At 39.0% G+C, this 23784-nt stretch overlaps 1 protein-coding gene across 8 annotated transcripts in view; it reads right to left on the bottom strand.

Moving 5' to 3' along the window:
• TTC3 (tetratricopeptide repeat domain 3) overlaps positions 1 to 23784 on the bottom strand; it is an 88764-nt gene that overhangs the window by 41357 nt on the left and 23623 nt on the right. For all 8 annotated transcript variants that reach the window (XM_090060609.1, XM_090060576.1, XM_090060566.1 and 5 more), the window contains 13 exons: positions 23344 to 23506; positions 23168 to 23216; positions 22334 to 22457; positions 16151 to 16199; positions 12933 to 12993; positions 8807 to 8873; positions 6420 to 6557; positions 5149 to 5229; positions 4237 to 4349; positions 3808 to 3934; positions 1414 to 1536; positions 1146 to 1247; positions 525 to 617 (listed from right to left, as the gene is read on the bottom strand). In XM_090060609.1, coding sequence (XP_089916735.1) covers positions 525 to 617; positions 1146 to 1247; positions 1414 to 1536; positions 3808 to 3934; positions 4237 to 4349; positions 5149 to 5229; positions 6420 to 6557; positions 8807 to 8873; positions 12933 to 12993; positions 16151 to 16199; positions 22334 to 22457; positions 23168 to 23216; positions 23344 to 23506 — 1290 coding nt within the window. The remainder of the gene's footprint in view (positions 1 to 524; positions 618 to 1145; positions 1248 to 1413; positions 1537 to 3807; positions 3935 to 4236; positions 4350 to 5148; positions 5230 to 6419; positions 6558 to 8806; positions 8874 to 12932; positions 12994 to 16150; positions 16200 to 22333; positions 22458 to 23167; positions 23217 to 23343; positions 23507 to 23784) is intronic.

Genomic DNA, 23784 nt, shown 5'->3' with positions numbered 1-23784 from the left:
GACAGTATTTGCATACAACACACACACACGGGAACTGGGTTAAGCAATATTCCACAGGAAACCATGCCCCACGTAATGTACACCACTTCCTGAAAGCCCACAGGAAGACAACCAAGCAGAAATCCTACACTGGTAAGCTGTCACCAGTCCAAAAAAAAAGCTGTGAGAAATCAATGCAAAGAATCTAAAACAGCATATATTTGTTAAAACTAGTAGTCAGAACTTCTCACATATATCAGTGTATAAAAAATAGCTAAGGCCCCATTAAGTTGTGTTTATATACCAGCTGCTTTCTTTTTACCCACTAGTAAACCTAGTCACTAAGACCACAACTGCTAACTCAACTAGGTTTAAAAAAAAAAAAAGTGAAGTTAATTAAGGAAACTGAGGTATGTAAATACGGTTGAGACTGTCTAATACAATAGATGGTTTGCAATAACAATTTAGAAGTCTTCAGTGGATCTTCCTTGCAAAATCAAAATTTTTAAGAATTATTCTCAAATTTCACACTGATTTTTACTTACCTCACATTTCACAAGACCAGAAGAACTGAAGATAACAATTTTTGAAATGAGGCCACTACAATCAGGGGTGAAACATAATTCTTGAAGAAAATCCTGTGCGGGAAATAAAGGGGAACAGAAAAGTATTCCACTTTTATTCAAAGTGTAAAGAGAGAACAGCTTTCTGTGTAGAATTTGAAATGATTAAGAAAATTCAGACTGGAGAAAAAAAGGCTCAGACCTCTCCTCACATTAGCTTAAGGAAGCAAATCTCATCTCAAACCTATGGGATTTTCTTCAGAATATTACCTTTCTACATATTATTAGAGAAGCCCCAACTTCATCTTTGTAAGCAGTACAACCTCTGAAGGATGAAGCCACTTCTACAAACATGAAGACTATTGATACTGGTTACTAGGAAAATAACCTCTACTCTGTATTTACATCCATGTAGCAAATGTACTATTAAATTGGATTGTTGGGGAGGGGGAAAAATCAACTGCCCAACTAAAGTACCAATTCAAGTGGTGAAACAGTATGGCTCCAAGACAGTACTCACCTTAAGGATTTAAAGAAAAAGTAAATTCCTGAAAAATAAAAGGTTAACCAAATATTCCATTAAGAGGGAGAAAAGGGTTTCACCTTGTCATTTCTGTCATTGTATATTGTAGTTTTCAGCTTCTTCCAACAGCTTATGTGAAACTCCACTTTACATTGTTGACAGCACGTGAGACGTATAAAGCCCTAAGAGAGAGAATATAAACGTAAACACATTAAAGGAATAGAAAAAGGAATAGTTTAACAAAAATTGTGCATTGTGGGATTTCAGAATTGTGCAAGGCAGATACTGCTATCAAAAAATTTAAATTCCCAAAGCTTTTTCTTTACATTTTTTTTTTCCTTACTTTACCTTGAAGTCTGGATCAGTAAAATAAATCTGGATTTTAGAATGACCACTGCACTCCTGATAACGACATACTGCATCAGGGGCTGGAGGGAACTTGCATTCCTCAATATAATCCTTCAGCATCAGCTACAAAACAATCAAGAAAACCTGCCCTAAAAACTTTGTGCATAAAAAATCTCCACATACCCCGCAAAAAGCAATGAGGACAAACCCTTTTACTTAAATTTTCTAAACACTGTAGGTGGGTGTCTGTAAAACAGACACTAGGTGCTGGAAGAACAATTGTTTTCAGATACAATTTTTTAAAGTTTTCCCTACTGTATCCCAGAACATTTTATAAGTTCCTTTTTCACTTGTATAGCTATCACTTAGTACACATATCCTCTTCGCATATAGCTTTATCAAGTCAAGGTTATTTCATGTGTCTAATAATCCTACCTATTTTAGGACAGTTGATCATTATCCCTTGGCACAGGGTAGCCTGAGGAGAAGGGGAGTAGCATGCCTACAGATTCAAGGAGATCAAGGGAGTCTTTTAATTCACAATCTAAGTTAAAGTATGAGATTTTTAAAAATGAATTGAGGAATTTAGCCATGATACTAATACAAATATTGCTATGAGTTTTATGACTCAATCTCCTAGTTAGTTTTTTTTTTTTTAAATTAGCCACCATGTCAATTTTTCATTTCACATTTGTGAGAAATTCCAATGTTTATTATCAGCTATGATTTCATGACAAATACCAAACAACACAGCAATGTGTCAGAAATGAACTCATATACACCCTGGGTGTGTCTACACGTGCATTATATTTGGGAGTAATTTACTTGTGAGTAAGCGGTCCTAGGCAGGCATCCCCACATGCAGGGAAGACGGAGCAATTTGCTGCAAATGGGAGCAAACTGCTCATGCTTTCTGGGGCCCTGTAATGGGTGCCTGCTGCAACCAGTGGGAGCTCTAGGCCCTACCTGGGTGCTAGCCTAGGGTCTAGCAGGTAGCACTGGGCCAGGAGACAACCCGTCTCTTAGCTGGGGCTGAGACACTGCACCACGGGCGAGAGGAGGGGGGAAGAGGGCTGCCTGCTGCCAAGACTATGTCCTTCTGCTCAGGGAGCTCCTGGCCCTGGATCCCAGATTGGAGGTAGGGGATTTAGAATGACCTGCAGGGGAGGGGCAGGTCCCAGCTCCCTGCCCCGACTCACTAGTGGGGCAGCTAGCTTGGTAGACAGTGGCAAACTAGCTGCCCCACCAGTGGGTCAGGGCAGGGGGCTGGGACCTGCCCCCTCCCCGCAGCTGTTTCCAAGCCCCATGCCTATCACTCGATAGGGGCACAGCACTGGGAACTGCCCCTGACCAAGACAGTTCCCAGGCTCTGCTGCATGATTGTGGGGCAGGGGCTGGGGAGCCTGTTCCCCACTCAGCCTGGTGATCAAGGAGCTGAGTGGGGAACAGGCTCCCCAGCCCCCACCAGCAGGGAGCTCCCAGTCGCAGGGTCAGTGCTGGGAGTTCCTTATCTTCCACCCCAGACTCTGGCTTGTAGATAAGGATCTCCCAGCACTGGCCCCACTATTGTGGAGCTAGGAGATAAGGATCTCCTGGCCCCTTAATCACAATGGTGAAGCAGGGGGACTAGAAGATAAGGATCTCCCCATCCCCACTTTCTGATAGCTATCTTGGAGTGGAGGGTGTGCAGCTCCTTGAAGCTGGGGCAAGGGCACATAGTCCCAGGCCTGGGCTCTGGTGACAGAGCCTGCCCCTACAACAGGCAGCTCCTGCAGGCAGGGAGCAATCTCTTGCCCCCTGGTGGCTGGCTGAACAAAAGCAAATTTGCTCCTCGTCAGACATCTACATGAGTGCTACTGTGCAGTAAGTAAATCGCAAATACATTTGCTACTTGTACTTACAGGCAGCAAATTTACTCATGATTAGCAAGGTTTACTGCACAATAAGCATGGGTACATAGACACACATGCTTACTGCATAGCGAATTATGCTACTACATAGTAAAGCATCTAGTGTAGATGCACCCCACATACCTCCTTTCCCTCCATTGGAGCAGATTAACATTTAGAAACAAACACTCATACCATATAGCGCTGTCATAGCTAGATTCCAGTTTATAAAAACTGGCATGCTTCAAAGGCAGTCACACAAGGAGCACTGACTAGCTTCTGTGGGAACAAATTACTGTTCTCCACAGATTGAGGTTTGAGCTGAAGATGATCTAAATGGTGAGAAATACTACTAATGTTTCTGAAGAGCACTTCCTGCCTTTCTCTTGGCAATACCACAAAAAAGCTAAGTTTCATTCAAGCTAGAATACCTACGTGAAATGTGCATCAAATCAGAACCATTCTCTTTCCCAAAGAGCTGTCTGATTTCCAGAGTTTATATTACCTGTAACATTTCTGGCCGAGTCTCTTGGATAACCACAGAAGTTGTGGGCCAAGTTAATACTCCAGGTACAATCTTACGATTAACCATTGTCTGTGATTTCAGGAACTGATCCAGAGCATCTGAAAATCTAAGTTTCAAACAGATAACAGGATGTTTAGATTACATAATCAAGAATCTCTATAACCATTTCATACAAATGTCTTGCAGGGAATAATACTTCGTGTGTGCAATTCATATGGTCCTTAAGGAAACTGAGTTAACATAATACTTAAAAGTAACAAATTAAAATGGGTTGAAAGGAAAGGTTTAGCAATTAAAAAGAAACAGAATATTTAGAACATATAATATAAATATAAATATAATATAATAGCACATCTGCTCTTATTTTTGCCCAATCTCAAAATCATTGAAGTTTTACATTGTACCAACCTGTTTTGTCTAAAATATACTTTTCCAATTCCATAATGTGCCAAGCAATTAAATCTCTCCTTCTGGTACTGTTCAATTACTTTGTTAAATTCATCTTCAGCCTTTGCTAATTCCTTCAAAATAAAATTAAAGAGAATAATCACAGTCTATTTGAAAGAAAGAAAAAAACTTTTGGATAGGTGTTATTAACTACATCTTGTGTGTATTAAATCAGCTCAAAGAACAATAAGGGTTTGATTTAAAAATTGTAAGGGTTTGATTGCATAGCTTGTTATGCAGATGCGAGAGAAAAAAAGACACAGATGACTGACCACAGCTTACATACTCCAAATTAAGCTTCTCCTTTAACTAGTCCATTCATTTTATTACTTTAGGGAGGCATGTGTACAAATATTACCATTAGTCTTTAAACTTTCTAATGAATAAATCTAAACACTGTTTAAATCTCCAGTGAACATGCATTAAAAAAGTATTGCTATTTTTAGACATATTCTAAAATATTGAATTTTATTTTTTAAATGAGGTAGACATTTCTAGTGTTGTGCATTAAAGGACCAACATATTGAAAAGTCAACAAAAATAAAATGTATAACTCTATCTCCTCTATATAATTAGAAAAAAAGAAGGGAAGACAATAATTAACACAGGAAGCGATTTTTCCTTTATTAGCTTGGTCTTCAAATCCAATTTGAAAAAACTTAAAGTAATTTTCTTGATTGCCTTATTAACTTCGAGCTCCAATAAAAAATACAAACACTGCAGACAGTAGGCAATACGACTTCCTAATATCTAATAAAACCTCTTCTCCTGATATTTACTTAGTCTATTAAAGAGAGGCAAAAACGTAATCACCTACTGTCTGGACCAGAATTAACACACCAATGAAAGAGCTTTAGAAGTTTCAAGTCTTACCTCTGGCTGCCCTATTCCAAGAAGAGCAGTAGCATGCCCATAGATGATCACAACATAATCAATAACAGCAAGTTTCAGCTTCTGCAACAGAATCAAGGGAATCAGATCAATAGAATATGTAAAGACTAAGTGACCAACCTTGAATTCTCTTCTGTGCCTTGATATGGAAGTACTATTTATTACTACTACTATTACTGATTGATAGGAAGAAAAACTGTCCCCACTGCTCATACCATCAACTATCCTCCAGCAGCAAAAAAAAAAAAAAAGAATGTTAAGATGAGTATAAAAAAAAGGAGCGTTAAGCTAGATAAAAAAAAAAAAAATGAAGGATTTCTGATCTTTTTTGGCTTACGGGGACCATCTTCTAATCACTTGCGCATCTTGAGATATAGCATGGTAACAATCTGAAACCAATGCTCTTGGCAAAGTCACGACAGGCTGGTAGGCTGCATTCACTGATAAAATGCATGACATTGGGTATGTGTACACATGCAATTCATGGAAAGCAATAAACTCTGGAGCTTATTGCTCCCAGGCATGCTGTTTGAGTGTGCAAATGGGGCCACAGTACACAGCCTTGCTGGAGCAGCCCCAGCTGGCAGGGGACCCTAGGGGCCAGCCTGCCAGCCCAAGGCTGTTCCCCACCAGCTCAAGGTGCTGTGGAGGGGCTGGCTGGGGCATGAGGGTGCTCCAGTGCAGGGTTAGCTGGGAGGCAGCCCCCAGACTGAAGTAACCCTTATGCCCCAGCTAGCCAGGGCAGCACCTATACGTGCACTGCTGTGAAGTAAAAGTCTCCGCAGCAGGATTGTACGTATATTTACAAGTATTATCCTTTACAATCCTGGGGTGCTATCCTTTGTAAGGGTGCTGCAGAATACTGCACAATGTTATTGGTAAGTGTGCAAACACCTACACAATTCACAGGCTAAACCAAGAGATCTTAAATATGAATCCATACTGTGAAAAGGGCCCTGACCTGTTTTGTTGGGGTCTTTTCAGTCTTGTAATTGGACCAATACAGCATATATTGCATCTCTTCCCTACATGCCACTCTATGTCTTTTTAGATTATAATTCCTTTAAATAGACTAGGTCTTCCTTTATATTTTATTTGTATAGTGCCTAGCACATAGTAGACCGAAGTGGAAACAAATAGTAATTATGATAATAAATGTTATTTTCAAAAGGAAAGAAAGGTGGTGAAATATTCACAGGATAAAGCACACTGACCCTCAATAAACAAGTCAGAACTCTCCCCCTTGATTTCACCTTTAATTCTGAAGGATCCAGAATATTCATCAACTGTGAAAAGGCCTGCTCAGCACTGCGACAGCGCTGGTCCATCAAGGCTGTATAGCCATCACAAACAAGAGATTTTAACATTTCAGGCAATGTAGTTGAATCCACCTAAAAAAGATATTAACAATCAAATTTTGGTTCACTATAAGCCTAGTATTTAAAAAAAGTTTACCTGATAGATGATTACCATCAGAATTCAGTACATCTGCATTTTAATTATAAACAATGATACTTTCCTACATTTAATTCAGTGTTAGCATTCAGTCAGATCCCAAGCATCTCTGAACAGCCAATTTGGGTGAGTTTAAGAAAATTCTGTTCCCATTCTGAAATAACTTCATTGGCTTCCCATTTATTTCAAAGTCAGTTAAAAGTTATTCTATTTCAGTTCCCATTAGACTTGCTCCAGCCTACTTTACAGACCTATTCTCTCTACTCCTCAGTTCAAATCTAGGCTTCTGTCGCTTCATCCGATTTCACCAGTTGAGTTCAAGTTTCCTTTTCAGCACTTTTGCCATCTAAAATTAGGCTTTCTGTATATTTTTCCTCCTCATGCTGTTCAGTCCATGTAAAACAATTCCCTCTTGCCTGTATGTTCTCCCTTGGTCTTGGTTCATATTTAATGCTGAAATATCTTGGGATTAATTAAAATGATTGCACAAGTGTTACTCCTCCAGCTCACTTCTAAACATGGTATTATGTTTTTGATTTCAGATCTATGTTCTGAACAACAGGGCAAATTTTCCTGCTGGCAGATACTTATGAAGTCAGTGGAGCTGCATGCCAGTGCACCACTCATTCCCCAAGGACACAGTTGAGTGATTGTGTTTTGAACAAATAACTAAAAGAAATCAAAACAGTTTAATTTCAAAGCAGCAACTACTTGTCAAAGTACAACAGACAAGGGTTTTTACAACATATAAGCAGAATAATATAAAATGTACATATACTGTTTCTGTGTCAGGTGGACCTGTTTTATAAGCTGCCATCACTAGGACACATTAACATATGATGCAACTTAAACTAAAATAAAATGAAAAGTCAAACGCATAATTTTCTCTCCAGTCATCAAAAGGCAGAGCAAGGATGGAGGAACAACTGTAAAAAAAGTGGGGAAATTTCTGGAGGAAGTAAGGAAGACATGAGCTTAAGTTGCCCGATTGGGTGGTGGCATGTGAGGCTAAATGGCACTGTGGAGTATTAATTTTTAGCTATATCAGAGGATAGAAAGTATGAAAAGATGCCCTTATCTTTTATATACATTTATGCAAACACATTTAAAATCACCACTAATACTGTGACAAGCTGAACAACGCAAAATAGTTAATTATTAAGGCTGTATTCTTAAGTCATGCTTAAAAGCACAGCTTTGCATACTTAGAAATAACCCACTTTTACTTTCATATACTTTTTAAAATAATGATTAGGAAGTTGTTTCTCATGTCCAAGGTAATATTACTATTTTCTTGAATATATTAAATATCTGAAATAATACTAGCCTGTGGAAACATGAGCAGCATACATACAATTGTAAAATGTAAAGTTTTATTGCTTAAGAGTTTTATCTTGCTAAAATTTTCTCTGTGGAGAATTAAGTGTCAGAAGTCAAGCTGTAAGAATGCTAAATTCATTCCAAAATAGAAAGGTTACTATAATAGTCTAATTTGTGAAAACATTCCAAATATTTGCTGTCTTTTAAAAACAATGTAGAAAGTAGGAAGAATGGCAATGGTAAAATTAGTCATAAATATGAAGCTTGTTACACTGCTAATGGATGAATATTTAAGTGATTGGTTGTTCATGTCTTTCGTTTTTTAGGTTTTCATACCAAATTTCCTCTATATTGGTGAATGTACCAGATCCTATTCCATCACGACGCATCCAAGGACTACTTAAAGTAATCCGGTTTAAGTCACTGATGCAAAAGGAAGCAGGTAGGCCTCTTCCTCCTTGCTACTTTTTGTGAGTTTGCCTTAGAGACAAAAATACACAGAAGTAGACAGAACCAATACCCCAAGCCAGGTATACTAGCTTGTTCTTTAAAGCACCTTCCAATATGGATCAGAGATTTTTTTTTTTTTGCCAGGTGGTAAAAGGTTTGGACTAAAACTAAGTAAGGCTTCAGGTTCATTGTGACATGCAAATATATGCTTGTCAGAAAGAAGCATGCTAAAACAGTATCAGAGGTAAACTGGTTAAGTGAGTAGATCAAGTATACCATGTTGGTCAAATAAGTATTAAAAATTCAGCAGTGGTATTTAATGTTGCTTTCAACATCATGCGGTTTATTCATAGAGAGACACGAAAGAAATTTTTTAAAGTTAAGATCTTAACATTTTGTGGTTTTCTTCAGTTACCTGTCGGACAGCACTGCAGAATTTATCCTGGATGTTTTTAGAGTCAATCTTCAAATTCAGGTGTTCTCTACAATTAAAGACAGCATTATCATAAGCTCAATTTCCAAGTCAGAGTATGCAGATACACATTATGATATATCCCATTATGCAAAAAGCAAGGAAAGTCCTTTGCTTATATAACTGCACAACAACATTTGACTTGGTACTACCCCATGGTCAAGGGCAGCAAACATTCACTGCCTAAGATACAAATCTCTAAGATTTCAGAAGAATCTTTTATCGCCAGAGTAAACTGAGCAACAATTTGTATACAATTGGTGTATACAAATAGGAATACAATCACTGAACTGAACAAATATCCACCTCCTTAAAAAAAGACCAACAATATTTTCTTTTATGAGCTGAACAAACATTACCCCACCTTCATCTAACTCAAGAAAAAACTGTTAACTCTTCTTAAGTGAAACTGAAAAGCCATGCAAACTGAAGGAAAATGATTAAGCAAGATCTTGCACCATCTTAAACTGGTATAATTCACAATTTATGTGAAAACCATGAACATTTCCATCTCTTTGTATATCACTGGGCAAGTTACTTATTCCATATTTCGTTTATCAATCTGTTGAACAGATGATAATTCTTACTTTCTCCTACTCTCTGTCTTGTTTATTTATATTACAGTCGAAGATGGATGAACCTCTTTGCTATATGTAAATATAGCAGAAGTGACTGGGTTTTCTTTTTGATCCTCTAGGTTAGTGAGGGCTAACCTTTTTGGCAGCCCTGCCATAAATTAGCTCAGCACCCTCTCCAGGTGACATTCTTCCCCTGCTCAATCTGCAACTCTGCTTCCTTCTCCCTGTTTAGTATGCCCTATCTAATCTGCTGCTCTACTTTCTGCTACCTGGCCTATATGCCACTGCATTGCTTATCACCTCCACCATCTGCCAGGTGCCACTCAGAGGCCATGTGTGGCTAACTCCTGCTCTGGGCCACAAGTGGCATGGGCAGCCTCTGTTGTGGGGCACATGGCAGACAGGAAGGAGCAGGGAACAAAGCAGCAGATAGAGTAAAGAGCAAAAAGAAGGGCAACAGATCAGACAAGGGGCAAGGAGTGGAGAGCCAGGCAACAGATTGGGCAGGAGAAGGGGATTAGAGTGGTACTTGGAAGGCAAAGGGTTTATCTTGTGATGCAGTTACCAAAAAGATTGGCCCCACTGATTTAGGCCAAGAGTGTCAAACATCTGATCTACGAGGCTTCTCATAGGCTACATCACCCACCTCGAGTCTGGATTTGGTTTGTGGGGCCACCAGAACCCCTATGGCAGTGGTGTTGATCTCAATGGCTGCTTGACCTGCTGTTTCAGTACAGCTGTGGAACCCAGGGAGTTTAACTGATCATTTATGTCCATCCCTTCCTGCCACCTAAAAATCAAGGTTTGTCATCCCCCCTGGGAACAAAAATCAGTTGGGGGAGGGAAGGGGGAAAGAAGGGGCAAGGAGGCTGAGCAGCAGCCACAGGGAGTAACACCACTTACTACACACAGGTCTTCCAGCACACAAGGCCCTACAATTTGCCCACCCCTGCTGTAGGCCATACAGAAATATATAACAGAAATAGACTTCAGTTTTAAGAACCCCCTAGGTTTTACGGGTTCTATACATGTTTTTAACAACTGATCTGACACTGCCCCAAAAACTGAACAGATTTATAGTATTTAGCTTTTGGACAGAACATACATGCACATGCTTAAAAACATTAATACTCCCATTGCCTACACTGGAATTACTCACGCAGTTAAATTCGAAAACCTGTTGACAAAAAGAAATTCTGTATGCTCGGTTCTGAAAATGGTTGAAAATGTGTTCCTGTGACCAAGACAGTTCTTTTATGTCTTTTTTGTGTTACTATTTAGGCATATCTAAATGAGATGTTTACTGTGGAATTGCCTAATTAGCAATGCAGTAAACATTTTAGCATCTACACACTGCACCCTCATTAGGCCGCAGGAAACAAACTCCACAGCAGGTTAACACTCATAAAGACAAGTACTTTCCTGCTGCAGATTTAATAAAAAAGAGCAGCAATGCATGTAGATACTGACCCAGCTGGCTGGGGCACAAAGACACTTCAGTGTCGGGGCTGCATGCTGGCTAGCCCTGCAATGAAACACCTTCATGCCCCAGCCAGCCCCTCTGCAGCACACCGAGCTCGTTCAGAGCAGCCCTGAGTTGCCAGGCTGACCCCCAGGACCCTCTGCCAGCTGGGGCTGCTCAGACTCATCTCAACGTGCTGTCGTCCTGGGTGCACATGTAAATGTAGTGCCCTGGAGCAATCAACTCCAGTGTGATATGCACCGGAGTTTATTGCTGCACATTAAATACACATGTGCATCCTCTGAGTATGATATCATGGATGTTTTAAAATGATAATCCAAGATATCTGGCCTCTCAGAGAGCTACAACACATTGTTTTTTTTTTACTTGAAACAAATTATTTTTTACAATAAAAACTTGAAAATATACAAGAAAGCAGTAATACTTTTGAAGTATCTTAAAAATAATTTATAAATCCCTATATGTCATACAGGAGCCCTGCTATGCCTCTGGACAGCACTATGACCTGCCAGGCAGAAGGCTTTGACTCAGAAATATCACAATAATCATATCAGCATGGCCCAAAATTTAACAAGGATCATTCCCATAAGAAATAGCCTGAAGATGGCATACCAAGTTGGAATTAGAGTTCTCAGAGGTAGCCTGTCTGCTACATACAGACAAGAGCACATGCAAGGCCTTGAAAATACGATACAAACCAAGTTATACTGATAGGAGTACATTTTGACCACATAATTAGAACAAGATCCACATTATCTTACACTGTCCAATAAACATAGTCATTGTTATGTCTAATGTAACCAATTTATCAGAGAAACAGCTAAAAAGATACAAATACCATAGTAGTTTTAAGAAACGTCAAGTCATTCAACAAGAATTTTCATATTATGCATTTATTTATACATGGCTCACAAACAGAACTCCAAACATTAGCACAGGCTCTTCACGAAAGCCGATTAAAATAAATTTAATCAACAGTTATCTTAAAGTTTAAAATAGCACACTAGGTCAAGTTAAAAAGCAATTTTCTGTAACTTTCAGCAAAGCATAGTTTCACACTAATTCTCTTTCATTAACCTTAATTCCCCTTTATCATTAACACCATAACAAAATCACAGGGTCAATTTATACCTTCAACTACTACAGGAATAACAAAACAATTAAACTAAGGCTGCAAGAATGAAAGCTTGAGTACATAATGAGTAACTTATAACTTAATTCAAAGTCCTAAAATGCCCAATTACTATAATGATATTACAGCTAAAAATGTGAGCCAAAAACTTCTGCAGTGTCTAGACATAAACAGGTCTACCAAAGGATTTTTTGGATTACCTTTGATAAAGTGCCCAGTCACATCAAGACTGAAGTAAGGGCAAACTGACAATCTAAATAATAATTTGTAAGGAGTGCTACAGCCCATGAAAGTCCTTAAAAGACTTCATTTTTACATTCATTTAGTCAATTATGTTAAGATTTTGTATTCAGGTGTTGATTATTCTAGATACTTTTTTTAGATTACTAAAAAGAATTTAAAGAAAAAATGAACAAACTTAAAGGAAGATTAAAATACAGAAGTATTATTGTAGTTATGTTCTCCTGTGTTTTGTTTGTTATTGAAGACAGGATTTATCATCAGAGATTTTGCTTTTTCAGTTTACTTTCTATTTCTACCCCTTGATCCCTTATTAAATCATAACCTTATGCCTAGGAAAAATATCTACTACTATAAAATAATTCAATGTTATAGCTTTCAACAGAGGATGAAAAAGCTGTTTTCACCAGCTTTTTCAACTTAAAAAAAAAAAAAAATACATCATCAGTAAAAAGCAAACAAAATGTATTAAAACATTCAAAATGTACATTTAACCTCCTATCTGATCTATTTTAACACTTTCAAGATAAAAGTTGTCCTTATAAAAATAAAATAAAAATAGGGAAAGTAAAAAATTTCAAGTGTCATCCCAAAAGTTTTCATCATAAAAAGCAACTCATGATAAACTATACTCACCTTGCCTTTTCAGAGTCACTGGTTTTGTTCTTTGGCTTTCCTTTATTTTGGTGATTCTGTCCTATTATGGAATAATGGCAGTTTATAAAATGAAAACAATATTAATTTTAAAAAGGCATCAACTTAAGTTACATTTTAATCCAATTCATTTTATCCATTTGATCCAACCCTGTGTAGTTTCTGCCTTTCTAAAAGTCACCCAACAAAGCAGCACAGCAATTTATAAAAAGTCAGGCCATTAATTAACAGGAAGATCTCTCAGAAATAGAAATTTAAGACGTACTTAAAAATGTAGTGTCTATTTGCAAGATCCCAGTCTAACTAAAGTAAATTACCTACTTATAGTTTTTAAAGGGAAACCATACACATAAACTTAATACACCGTATTATTTCAAGTTTTGGTATTTAACTAAAGACATTCCTGTCCTTAAAAAACACACTGTTGAATGAAAGACTCAGTAAATTCAAGCCAGAGGTTCTCTTGAAGAATGAAAGAAAGGAGAAGAAACACGCCAGTCATTTTCTCTTACCTATGCCAGGCTATATTACACAGCATCAAAATTTAGACTTTTTCTCCACAGCATTAATCAGGCAACTATAACCAAGATCCAATTTTCTATACCACTTATTTCATCATAGAAGTTTTCAAAATGATTTTGTACACTGATGCCAAGACACCTTAAAGTTATGGTTTTCCAAAAGTACAGAGTACTCAGAAAATCACCTCCATTCGAGATTTTTTTTAGCAGTCGGCAAATGAAAAAAGGTTGGGAAAGAAAAAATGACTGGTCTAAAATATTGTTGGACTTCAGACCGACTCAGATCAGTATTGAATTCTGCGCCTGCAAATGTTTGATAATTCAACAAGCAGAGACATGTTATTGCTCAACAGAGCCCTGCTGAGTCCTTATGACTCAAACATACACAATATCAATAACGTAATACTGATTCAGTTCCAACAATGATACAAGTTCATAAAATTAAAAAAAAACAAAAAACAAAAACATCAAGGATAACTGCACTGAAAACAATGATAAGCAAGCACTTTATATAAACTTCAATGATTACACATCATATATTTAGATATGAAGGTGGCCAACTTAGTTTATGGCAACCTGTAATTTAATACTTAGTCTAGAATCAGCTAAAGAATATATAGAACATGTTTTAACACCCATCTTGTTTTCAGACAAAAGCCAAGGAGTCAACTGACCAAATGCAAAAGATTTGTGATTATTTGCTTGCCCTGCGCTTGAAGGATGTGTAATGTAAGACTGCCTTAATTGTATAGTTCAGATTGTCAAAACAGTCAAAAACCAGACAACCTATGAAAAACAGGAAAATAACTTAGCCTGGAGGAACAGGAATAACTTAGCCTTGATTGAGAGCAAAAGGAAGACAGACTTAGCTAGTCATTCTGACATGGCTGTTATACAAGTTGTGCACAAGAAAAATGCAAGAAAATATGATAAATTATTACAATATGTAAAAGTTGCATGGACATGATATCACACACCACAAACTTCAGTCCAAAAATGAAACAATGCCATCTATGTTTCTGTTCTTCTCTCAATACAGTTCACATTTAAAATAAAACACAGAAAAACAAAGTTTTCATATGCAATACAAGCTCTCCTCCAAATAAATCACGCAGAGCAATCATTATTTATCTCTAAGAACTAATATGTATCATTTCAATCTCCTCTGAGAATATGAAATATGAAGAAAGCCAAGTGTGAACTACTTACCCCAGAAATACCTTAATGCATTAGAAGTAACACTAGTTCTCCTAGGAAGTGCCATTAAGAACAAACAAAAAAAATACACTACAGAAAAGCAAATGCGCTCAAAAAACCACATTAAAACAAAGTTTCAAAAGGAAAATATGCTAAATGCTAATTAATTAAAAATTTAAGTATGGCACAGAAGTCCCATATATAAAAACTCCCACAATCCCAAGGCCTTTCATTGAACAAAGAGCCTGGGAAAGAAAAATGAAAGCTTTACCTCCACCCACCTAAAGCCTGTAACAGTTAGTCATGTACAACCTAACTCCTCCTCCCAAATCAAGGCCAAACAAAATACTTCCTCTAAATCAGTACTGACACAAGATCTCTTGTACCACAGACCTTTTTTTTTTTTCTTTTTTTTTTTTTGGGGTGGGGGGTGGATTCCAAGGAAAAAAAAAAATCTGCCTTCTCAACTACTAAAAGTTTTGCAAGAATTGGTCCTCTCTCAAAAGCTGGTCAGTCATGTGCAAGTAACTTGGGGTTTTTATAAGACAGAAAAGAAAAGGAATAAAAAACTGCCCACTGCTCCAAAATTTATACTTTCTCCCCACATAAAGAAGCTGTCTTCAGTTTGGTATTACTGTGTAGTAGGTACCTTCCCCCCCCCCTTCAGCAGAAAGAATAAATTTAACGTGGCTGTGCTCCAATATTAAGAGACACTGGTATTCATGAATTCATTGAGTCCTGAAATTACACCCACCTCTCCTCCTCACTATTTTTTAAAAATCCTATTCTTGAATCAAAGGGGACCAAAAAAAAAAAAAAAAAAAAATCTAACTGGCTCCCCTTGCCTGACTCGGTTATCCTGTGTTCCATGGTTTAGTTCCACTTGATTATCTCAAATGCATGCTAACTAAGAGTGCAGCACAACAATTACTAAAGAAAAACACACACTGAATTCTTCTCTATAGTAAGAAGCAGACAAATGACTGCCTATCCTAACCTACCTCCCTAAAGTAGGTGCTATTACAACACATTGGCAGACAAGGTTTTTTGTGTAACTGACACTAGGTGACAGGGAAGCTTCACTGAGCAAAGGGCTTCTTCCCTGGGAGCAGACAAACATGTTCCATATAGCAACTTTCACATACAGTGAAGTTCAACACATTTTCCAAGGGGTAGCTCTACCTGGATTTGAGTGATTTACTGAGTAGCAAGGCTGTACGGTAGGAAGCATGTGCAACTGCACCTAACAAAGGATGAAGAAAACTGGAAAGATGCAAGATGTTCAGTGCTCACATTCCAGAATGATTCCAGAAATAAGAATGAAATACGTAATACACAATAGCTTACAGAGTTTTTAGTACAACATATTAAATTTCAAGTTTTCTTGACTGACAACAGTTATTTTAAAAAAAACCACCCTGTCAAATTGCTACTACTGTCAGTGCTAACTCAGATGGGGTACAAAGTAAAAAATTAACTCACCTGATGGTAACTCTGAATTATTCTCTTTACTTAGGGTATCAGTGGAGACCTATTGATACAGAATAAACATACATAGCTTTGAAAAGTCAAGAGCCACCATATTTGATACATGGGCAAGAAAGGGAAAGAAGACAATAGCTCAATCTAAAAACATGTTTAAACTGAAAATGACAATTAGGTCAGCATTATCTAGGACAATTATATTAAAATACATCAATCTGTATCACCAGGGCCCCCCTTGGAGTCACTAGGAACAATGGCCACAAGCTGAGGGAGGATAGGTTTAGGTTAGATATTAGGAAGAACTACTTCACTGTAAGGGTGACCAGAGCCTGGAATAGGCTTTCCAGAGAGTTGGTGCTCTCATCTTCCCTGGAGATCTTCAAGAGGAGACTGGGTAGGCACCTGGCTGGGGTCTTATGAACCCTGCCACCCCCAGTGCTCCTTCCTGCCCATGGCAGGGGGTCGGACTATATGGTTTGTCTAGGTCCCTTCCAACTCATTGATTCTATGATTCAATAAATAAAATCAGAATCAGAAGTGATTAAGGGAGGAAGGAAGAATGGAGAAGTGGTTCTTGACAGATTAAGTACTTAATTACACTCCTGTAGCAGCAGAATCAGTGTCCTAAATTGGAGGTTGCCAACCAGGGGGTATGCATAGTCCTGGGGGGTCTTGTGAAGCCCCCAGGGGTACATACACAGCAGTGGAACAGAGAAGTGGGGGGCACTTCTGGTTTCACTGGTGGTGCTCTGGGGTTTGCCACAGGGAACCACCCCCCTGCTCCACCGGCCAGGGGACTCCCTGCTTCTTGACTGGCTGCTGGGAATACACCAATCAAAAAAAAAAAATGTTGAAAACCCCTGTTCCAAATTGTGTGTCGTCTGTTCAAAGACAGTTTCAGTGCGAGAAAACTGAGGCCCACACTTAATGGCAGACTGTGAAAATGAAAGACACTGGGTAGAAGAGGGGTTTATCCTTTTTAGCTTACTTTCCAAATGAAACAGAAAAAGACAATATATATAAAAAAAGGTAAAAAACCGCAGAGAAGAGTCTCCTACTTAAGAATCATAGGCTGCATTCAAGGGATTTATATTTTGTACTCAGTCCAGTCAGACTGCTGCCTCCCCAACAGAAACATCTTTTTTCTTTATGCCAAGTTACAGAGCATAATCTGAGCAGTCCAGCTGGTGACACATTGTTTGCATGTGGCCAGTGAGGAGTTAACAGGATTGGCTCCCATTCCCCACATCACCCCAGCCACTCCAGCCCCAACATCGCTTGGAGTCTCTCAGCTTCCCCTCCCTCCTCTGAGTTCTGCAGCCTGCCCACGCCCGAGGGGGCTGAACAACTCAGCAAACCCTAAATATACTGAGAGAAAAAAAAAATGCGTATGTCCAAATGACAGCTTCTCTTAATTTTTTTTTTTTTTTTTTTTAAAACCTACTATTTTATTTGAATTGCAGTTCTGTTCCCCAATAGAATGATCAAGTTTGAAAAGAAAGCTATTTCACAACCAACTTTAATGTATAAAATTTGAATCTCTTACACACCCAGTATATTTCATAGATGGTTTTTCTGGCCCATTTTTTCTTTGAAAAGATAAGCCATTTCATTTAAGTCTGTATCAATCCAATGTTATGACTGATGCCTACAGAGCTTCTGTGTACAACTCAAATAATCAACATTTTAGTTCTTAGAACAGCTAAGATATTCTTATATTACAACACATACAAAACACTACCAACCCCCCGCAACATTTCTTATTCACAATAAAGCCAAAAATGCAGCTAAAGTAGGAAACAACTTGATTTGTTGAAAGTGCATTTATAATTTCAGCTATAAATCTGCATTAATAGGTTCTAAAAAAACGTCATGGTTGTACACGGATGGTGAGATGCATCTTAAATAAGGTGGATTTAGGATTTTTTCCAACTGCTACACGATCAGATTTTGCATGTAGCAATTGTCACATCCAAAAAAAATAAAATCAATCAATAAATCAAACACTAACATTAAGAACATTTAAATTTGTAAAAATCTAAAAGTTTACTAAAACACTGATTAACTGAAAAATATCCTGTCACATTCACTGTATTAAATAATGAAATCTGCTCTCATGCTACTTTTTTTATGACCACCATCTCTCTGAAAAAGGTGAAGTGATAAAGCACTTGTTACGTTTGTATAATATGATTTAACTTTCATATTAGTTTTTCCATTATTTTATACTGCTAAAATACTACCCTTCTTTTGTTCACAATACAGAAAGTAGGTTTGCCCAGACAGTGCTGATAAATACATTATGACATAGGTTTGTCCATATTTGTTACCTGCCTAAACAGGTAACAAATTTTTCACAAGATGCTGTTCCAAAACAAATACAATTTAAAATCTTCAAAACGTCCTTTTACATTCCGAATATATGCACTTCCTCTGTTTTTGAGCCAAGCATCGTAATTCCCTAACCCTCTATTTCCTCATTCTTTGCTCTTTCCCCTTGGTTTCAATTCTCTGTAAATGAGTCAGCTTTTCTATCCAGCAACATCCTTACATAGGTTTCTGGTAATCTTTCATACCTGTATACTACTTAAGTATTTTACACTACTAAAAGAGCCACATTATTCATTATCTTGGTTCCAGTTATATCTAGCATAAGTAACCAACTAATTTTGTGCAATTAATAAGTAGAGGCTGGAAACAGTTATCTAAAAATAAGAAAAAAAGACATTAACACATTGAAAACCTTTCTGTTTTATTTCATCTAGTTTGGGAATGTAGCTTTTATGATCATCACAAGATGAGCAAATAAGGTCTTGTTGTAGCAAAACCCCCAGCTTCTCTTTTCTTTTTTTATTTTAAAATGCTTTCCCTCCCTTTCCCCAAGCATTTCTGATTTTTTCTCTCCCTCTCTATTCCCTATAAGAATAAGTAAGCTAAGATGTAGGATAAGCTTTAACATTTTATTTTAGGTAGTAAGTTTTATTTTTCTCTCCCCTCTTTGCAAATAAGTGCTCTGCTATTTTGATACAGATATCCACTGTTTTATAAAAAAGTGATAATTATTATGTTTGTATTGATTTTTCACTGCTTTTATATTATGTGATTATTGTTTTAGGTCTACACATGTAAGTTAGCATAAGTCATGTTAAGCTTCCATTTTGTTTGTCAAGTCTCCATCTTGCTCCCCATGCCCCATTGTATAACCTATGACTTGTACCTACCCCTCCTATGTAACTTGGTTCCTGAATGAATGGGGACAAATGAGATACAATGGCAGTAGGTCTAAAAATAGCTTCCTCTGAATGACTGAACCATCAACACCAATACCTGGACCACCGACCTGGAACCACCCTCAGCGTTCAAGAAACAAAAGATGAGGTGAGGCAACCTTCCATTGTGCCAAGCTGCACATACTCACTAAGAACACCTGGAGCCCTCTGGGACAGGACTGACATTGCCTGGACAGGCCCTCCCCACAGGAGATCAGAACTGGCCTGACCCCACATGGCAACGCTGCCTACCCAGACAGGAGTGCAAACCATCGCAGAACTGGCACAATTTATGACAGTGTCATCTCATTTTTTAAATCAGTGAAAATTATCCTGGCTTCAAACTAGCATAAACAGAATTTTTTTCAAATGATGCCTATGCTAATTATTTCAGAGATTTAGTTGTAGCCATGTTGGTCTAAAGGCATAGGCAAGCAAAACTCTTGGATTAGACAATTCTATCCAGCCCATGGGGCCCCTAAAAAACGTATAAAATTAATATTTCTCTGCCCTTGGTTCCTGTCAAAAATGACAGGAGCAAAGGGCAGTAAGACCCAGGGAAAGCCCAGCGGGCTCCAACAACAGCAGGGCCCACCTGGCACCGCCCCCCCCAGCCAGAAGCCCCTCCCAGGACTTCTGGCCTGGGAGCATGTGGCTGCCCTGCGCCGGAACTGCAGGTAAGTTGGGGGGAGAAGGGCAGGGGGGACCCCAGAAAGGGAAGGAGCGCGGGAGGGAAGCAGCCCCTTCCCTGCCCCATGCTGCAGCTGCTTGCAGCCCACATGGGACTGCCTGTGCCCACTCCAGACACCCCACAGGCTGCAAGTGGCTGTAGCAGGGAGTGCCGGCCATGGGACCAGCGAGGGGCCACTCCCCCTGCTGCTTTTCCCTGGGCTCCTTCCCTGTGGAGAAAAGCAGCTCCTTGTCCACCCCATGGCTGGCGCTCCCTGCTGCAGGTGCTTGCACCCCATGTGGGGCTGTCTGGAGCAGGCACAGGCAGCCCCAGGCCGGCTGTGAGCAGCTGTAGCATGGGACACAGGGCGGGCAAGGGGCTGCTTCCCCAGCACCACCTTGTAACCTAGCCCCACTGGCAGGCTGGCAGCAGAGTCAGGTTACAAGCCGGTGCTGAGCACAGGGAAAAGCGGTCCGTTGCTTGCTGTGTGGCCAGTGCCCCATGCTGCAGCCACTTGCAGCCCACGTGGGCTGTGAGCAGCTGCAGCAGGGAGCGCCAGCCATGGAGTGGGCAAGGGGCCACTTTTCCCTGCGCTCAGCACCAGCTTCTTCCCTGCTAGCAAGCAGGGGGTCAGGTCTGTGTGCTGCCCCCCGCCTGTACCACAGGTCTGGGGGGCACTGGGTGTGAGTGGGTGGGGAGCCAGTGGGAGCAAGGGGCCCGCACCAGGGCCAGTGCCAGTGAGGCCCAGAGCAGGGTTGCAGGAAAGCAGAGTCCCAGCCAGCAGGGGCTCTATGGAGCCAGGCCAGCTCCCTCTCTCCCTGCTGGTGCAGCCCAGTCTGGCTCCACAGACCCCTGCCAGCCTGTACCCCGCTTTGGGCCCCACTGGTGCTGGCCCTGGGACATTGGTCCCAAGATGGTGACCAGGGGGCGAGGCACCTGTCAAGGGGTGGCCAGCTATCACTATAAAGAATGAACACACAGAAAAGGTTTTGGATCTGTCCACCTGCAAGAAGGAGTTTTGGGCGCATCCAACAAGACCTGACTCCATTCCTTGTGGCTGGTCTGGTACCACACTGACCTGAGCAACTTTAGAACTTGGTAACACCTTAACCTCTGCAGGGCTGTCTAACTACCTGTGTGTGTGCTTGTTTCTTTTGTATGAATGAATGAGTATATATGGGAATGGGTGAAGCAGATAAAACATAAAAGGAATAAATAACAGTAAGGTTATGTTCCAATAAATGTGGTGGTATGCCTTATCCCCTGATAAGATTCCTGCTTGTTTTTAATTCACACCATATGCCCTTTGGAACAATACAAACTGTAATTTTTGGAAAAACCATAAGCTTTAGATACAAAAAAACAACAAGAAAACATATTGAGTCTGGGTATCCTAATTAATTGAATGTACAATCTAATTAAAAATAGTAATAAAGTTCTTCCACACTAAAGTTGGTCCACCAAAAAAAAAAAAATCATGAAAGCCTCATTTAAGCATGAACCTCTCAAGCATCTTTTACTGATCTCCCCTGTAGCAGTACACCCTGACTGGTTCATCTCCTGAGCCAAAAAGATATACTGACTCTGCAAGTAGGGATGTTTTTCTGGCCACTGAAGCAGTAGCATTCCGGATCTCGCTTCCATGAGCCCGTGATATTGCCACCTATTCCTGCTGGGATTTAGCTCTTCTCTACAGCCAGCTTCTGAACTACCAATTTACAATCATTCCTTTAAACCTAGAAATGGGCAAGGAGGGCAAGAACCAAGATACATAGTTTGCATCAAGGAGAAATTCACATGGAACACAGAATGGCTTCACGATTCAGAACAGAGAAAGAGCATAAAAACCGCTGGCAGACCTTTCCCCCCCACCTAAAACACTATCAGCCACCAAGGGAATCAAGGAAGGGATAATGAGTAGAGGGCCAAATTTACTGGACTCCAGTTATCATTAAGGACAGTTTCTAAATATAAATACCAACCACGAAAGATGCATTTACCAAGGAAATACACGTTTTGAAGATCACATAAATTAAAGTCATAAACAAGCGCTGCAAAATTTAGGCTACACCACTTCATAAAACATGCACCCGAAGTATTCAGTTCTTCTGTCAAGGACATTGCATTCCAACAGTCCTCGAGAGAAGAACTGAATCTCAAGGACTGTTTTGTATCCACAGATTCTTATAAAACAGTCCCTAATTCTAGTCATAAATTGTATAAGTCAAAGATCAAAATTACCTTGATATCACATTTTAGATTGCAACTTTGGTCTTTAGAGTCAGACTGTGTGGTCCTCTTTTCTTTGTGCATTTCTTTTGGCTCTTGAGAAGTGAATAAATTAGGTTTGGAACAACCAGAGTCTCTAATGAAAAAACAAAAATTGTGTTTCCAGTGCCGGTTATTCATACTTAAGACAATATATACAGCATTTAAAAAAAAACAACCCACCACAACTTAAGGATGATTAAAAGATTCTGTTATTTAACTCCCATTGAAGACTATGGTAACCATTAATCAAAACCACCTCACTAAAAAAAAGCAAACATAAAAAAGACAGACACAGCACCCCACTCAAAAAATTGAAATGATAAATTTTGTAAAGAATGTGCATTATTTGGTTCCCATCTACAAATAAACCCTGTCCACCATGCCTTAGCAAATTTTGTCTCTACAATACACAAACGAAAAATACAGAGCAAGTTTCTTCTGGTCATTAATTCTCATGGAAAATTAATTTAAACGGTACTCTTTGTTTTTTAAATGGCAGTTGCCATAATAAGTACAAGTGCAACAGTTACACACAATGAATCTTTTAACAAAATTTAGTCTAGCTGTTGCAGGTTTTTACTACAAATGTAGCTCTGCAAACAGCCACTAAAAGAGGGCGGGGCACCCTTAAGATTTCAGGGTCTGTACAGTTATCCTGTTCTACGTGGATGGAACAAAAACATCCTAGATCTGCCCATGTCCAAATCCAGCCTGTGGCCTCCCCTCTTCAATATTAAGCACCCTGATGACTTTACATTAATTGGTAATTTTTATAAAATTAAAAGTAAATGAAATTTGTCTTACTTTTTCTCAAAATGTGGTTTCTTTGGTTTGTGTTTACTTTGTTTGCCACCTGTAGAAATTGTACAGAAAAAGCAATGATCTAGCAACTGAAAAAAAAAAGGTCAAAGGAAAGTTGCAGCTGAGCTGAAGAAATTCTGTTGTATTCAGAAAAAGGTCTTAGAAACAGGAAACGTTACCTTTAATTTCTTCTATTTTCTTCCGTAATTTTGTGTTTTGTTGAATAAGATCCTTAAGTCCTTCAGGACTATTCTTGCATAGCTCTTGGGCTCTTTCGTTAGCTACCATTGCCTGTTCATGTTCCCCCAGGAGTGAAAGAGCATCACAGAAATGATAGTGACCCTATATATTTTGAATTTAAAAAGTAATTAGTCTTATAAAAAAGAAAATACTAAATCAACCTTCAAGAAAAAGTCCTGACAAATGCAGAACAAAGGCCTTTATAAGAATGATTATTCAAAAATTGCACAAAAAAGGATTTGCCCCATCAAAGAGGACTAATTATTCATAAATCAATACATCGTCTGTTTTCTTCCTATTCCCACCATAACCTTTTACTTGGATAATTATGTAGTTGCCCCCATTTATGCTTCTTCAGTATACTTAATAATGACAGCCTG

Source organism: Crocodylus siamensis, chromosome 1 (genome assembly GCF_052110815.1).
Source record: "Crocodylus siamensis isolate JL-2025a chromosome 1, ASM5211081v1, whole genome shotgun sequence".
In the NCBI taxonomy this organism is placed as follows: Eukaryota; Metazoa; Chordata; order Crocodylia; family Crocodylidae; genus Crocodylus; species Crocodylus siamensis.
Note: the sequence above shows the minus strand (reverse complement) of the source record. Positions and strands in the feature narration are given on the sequence as shown.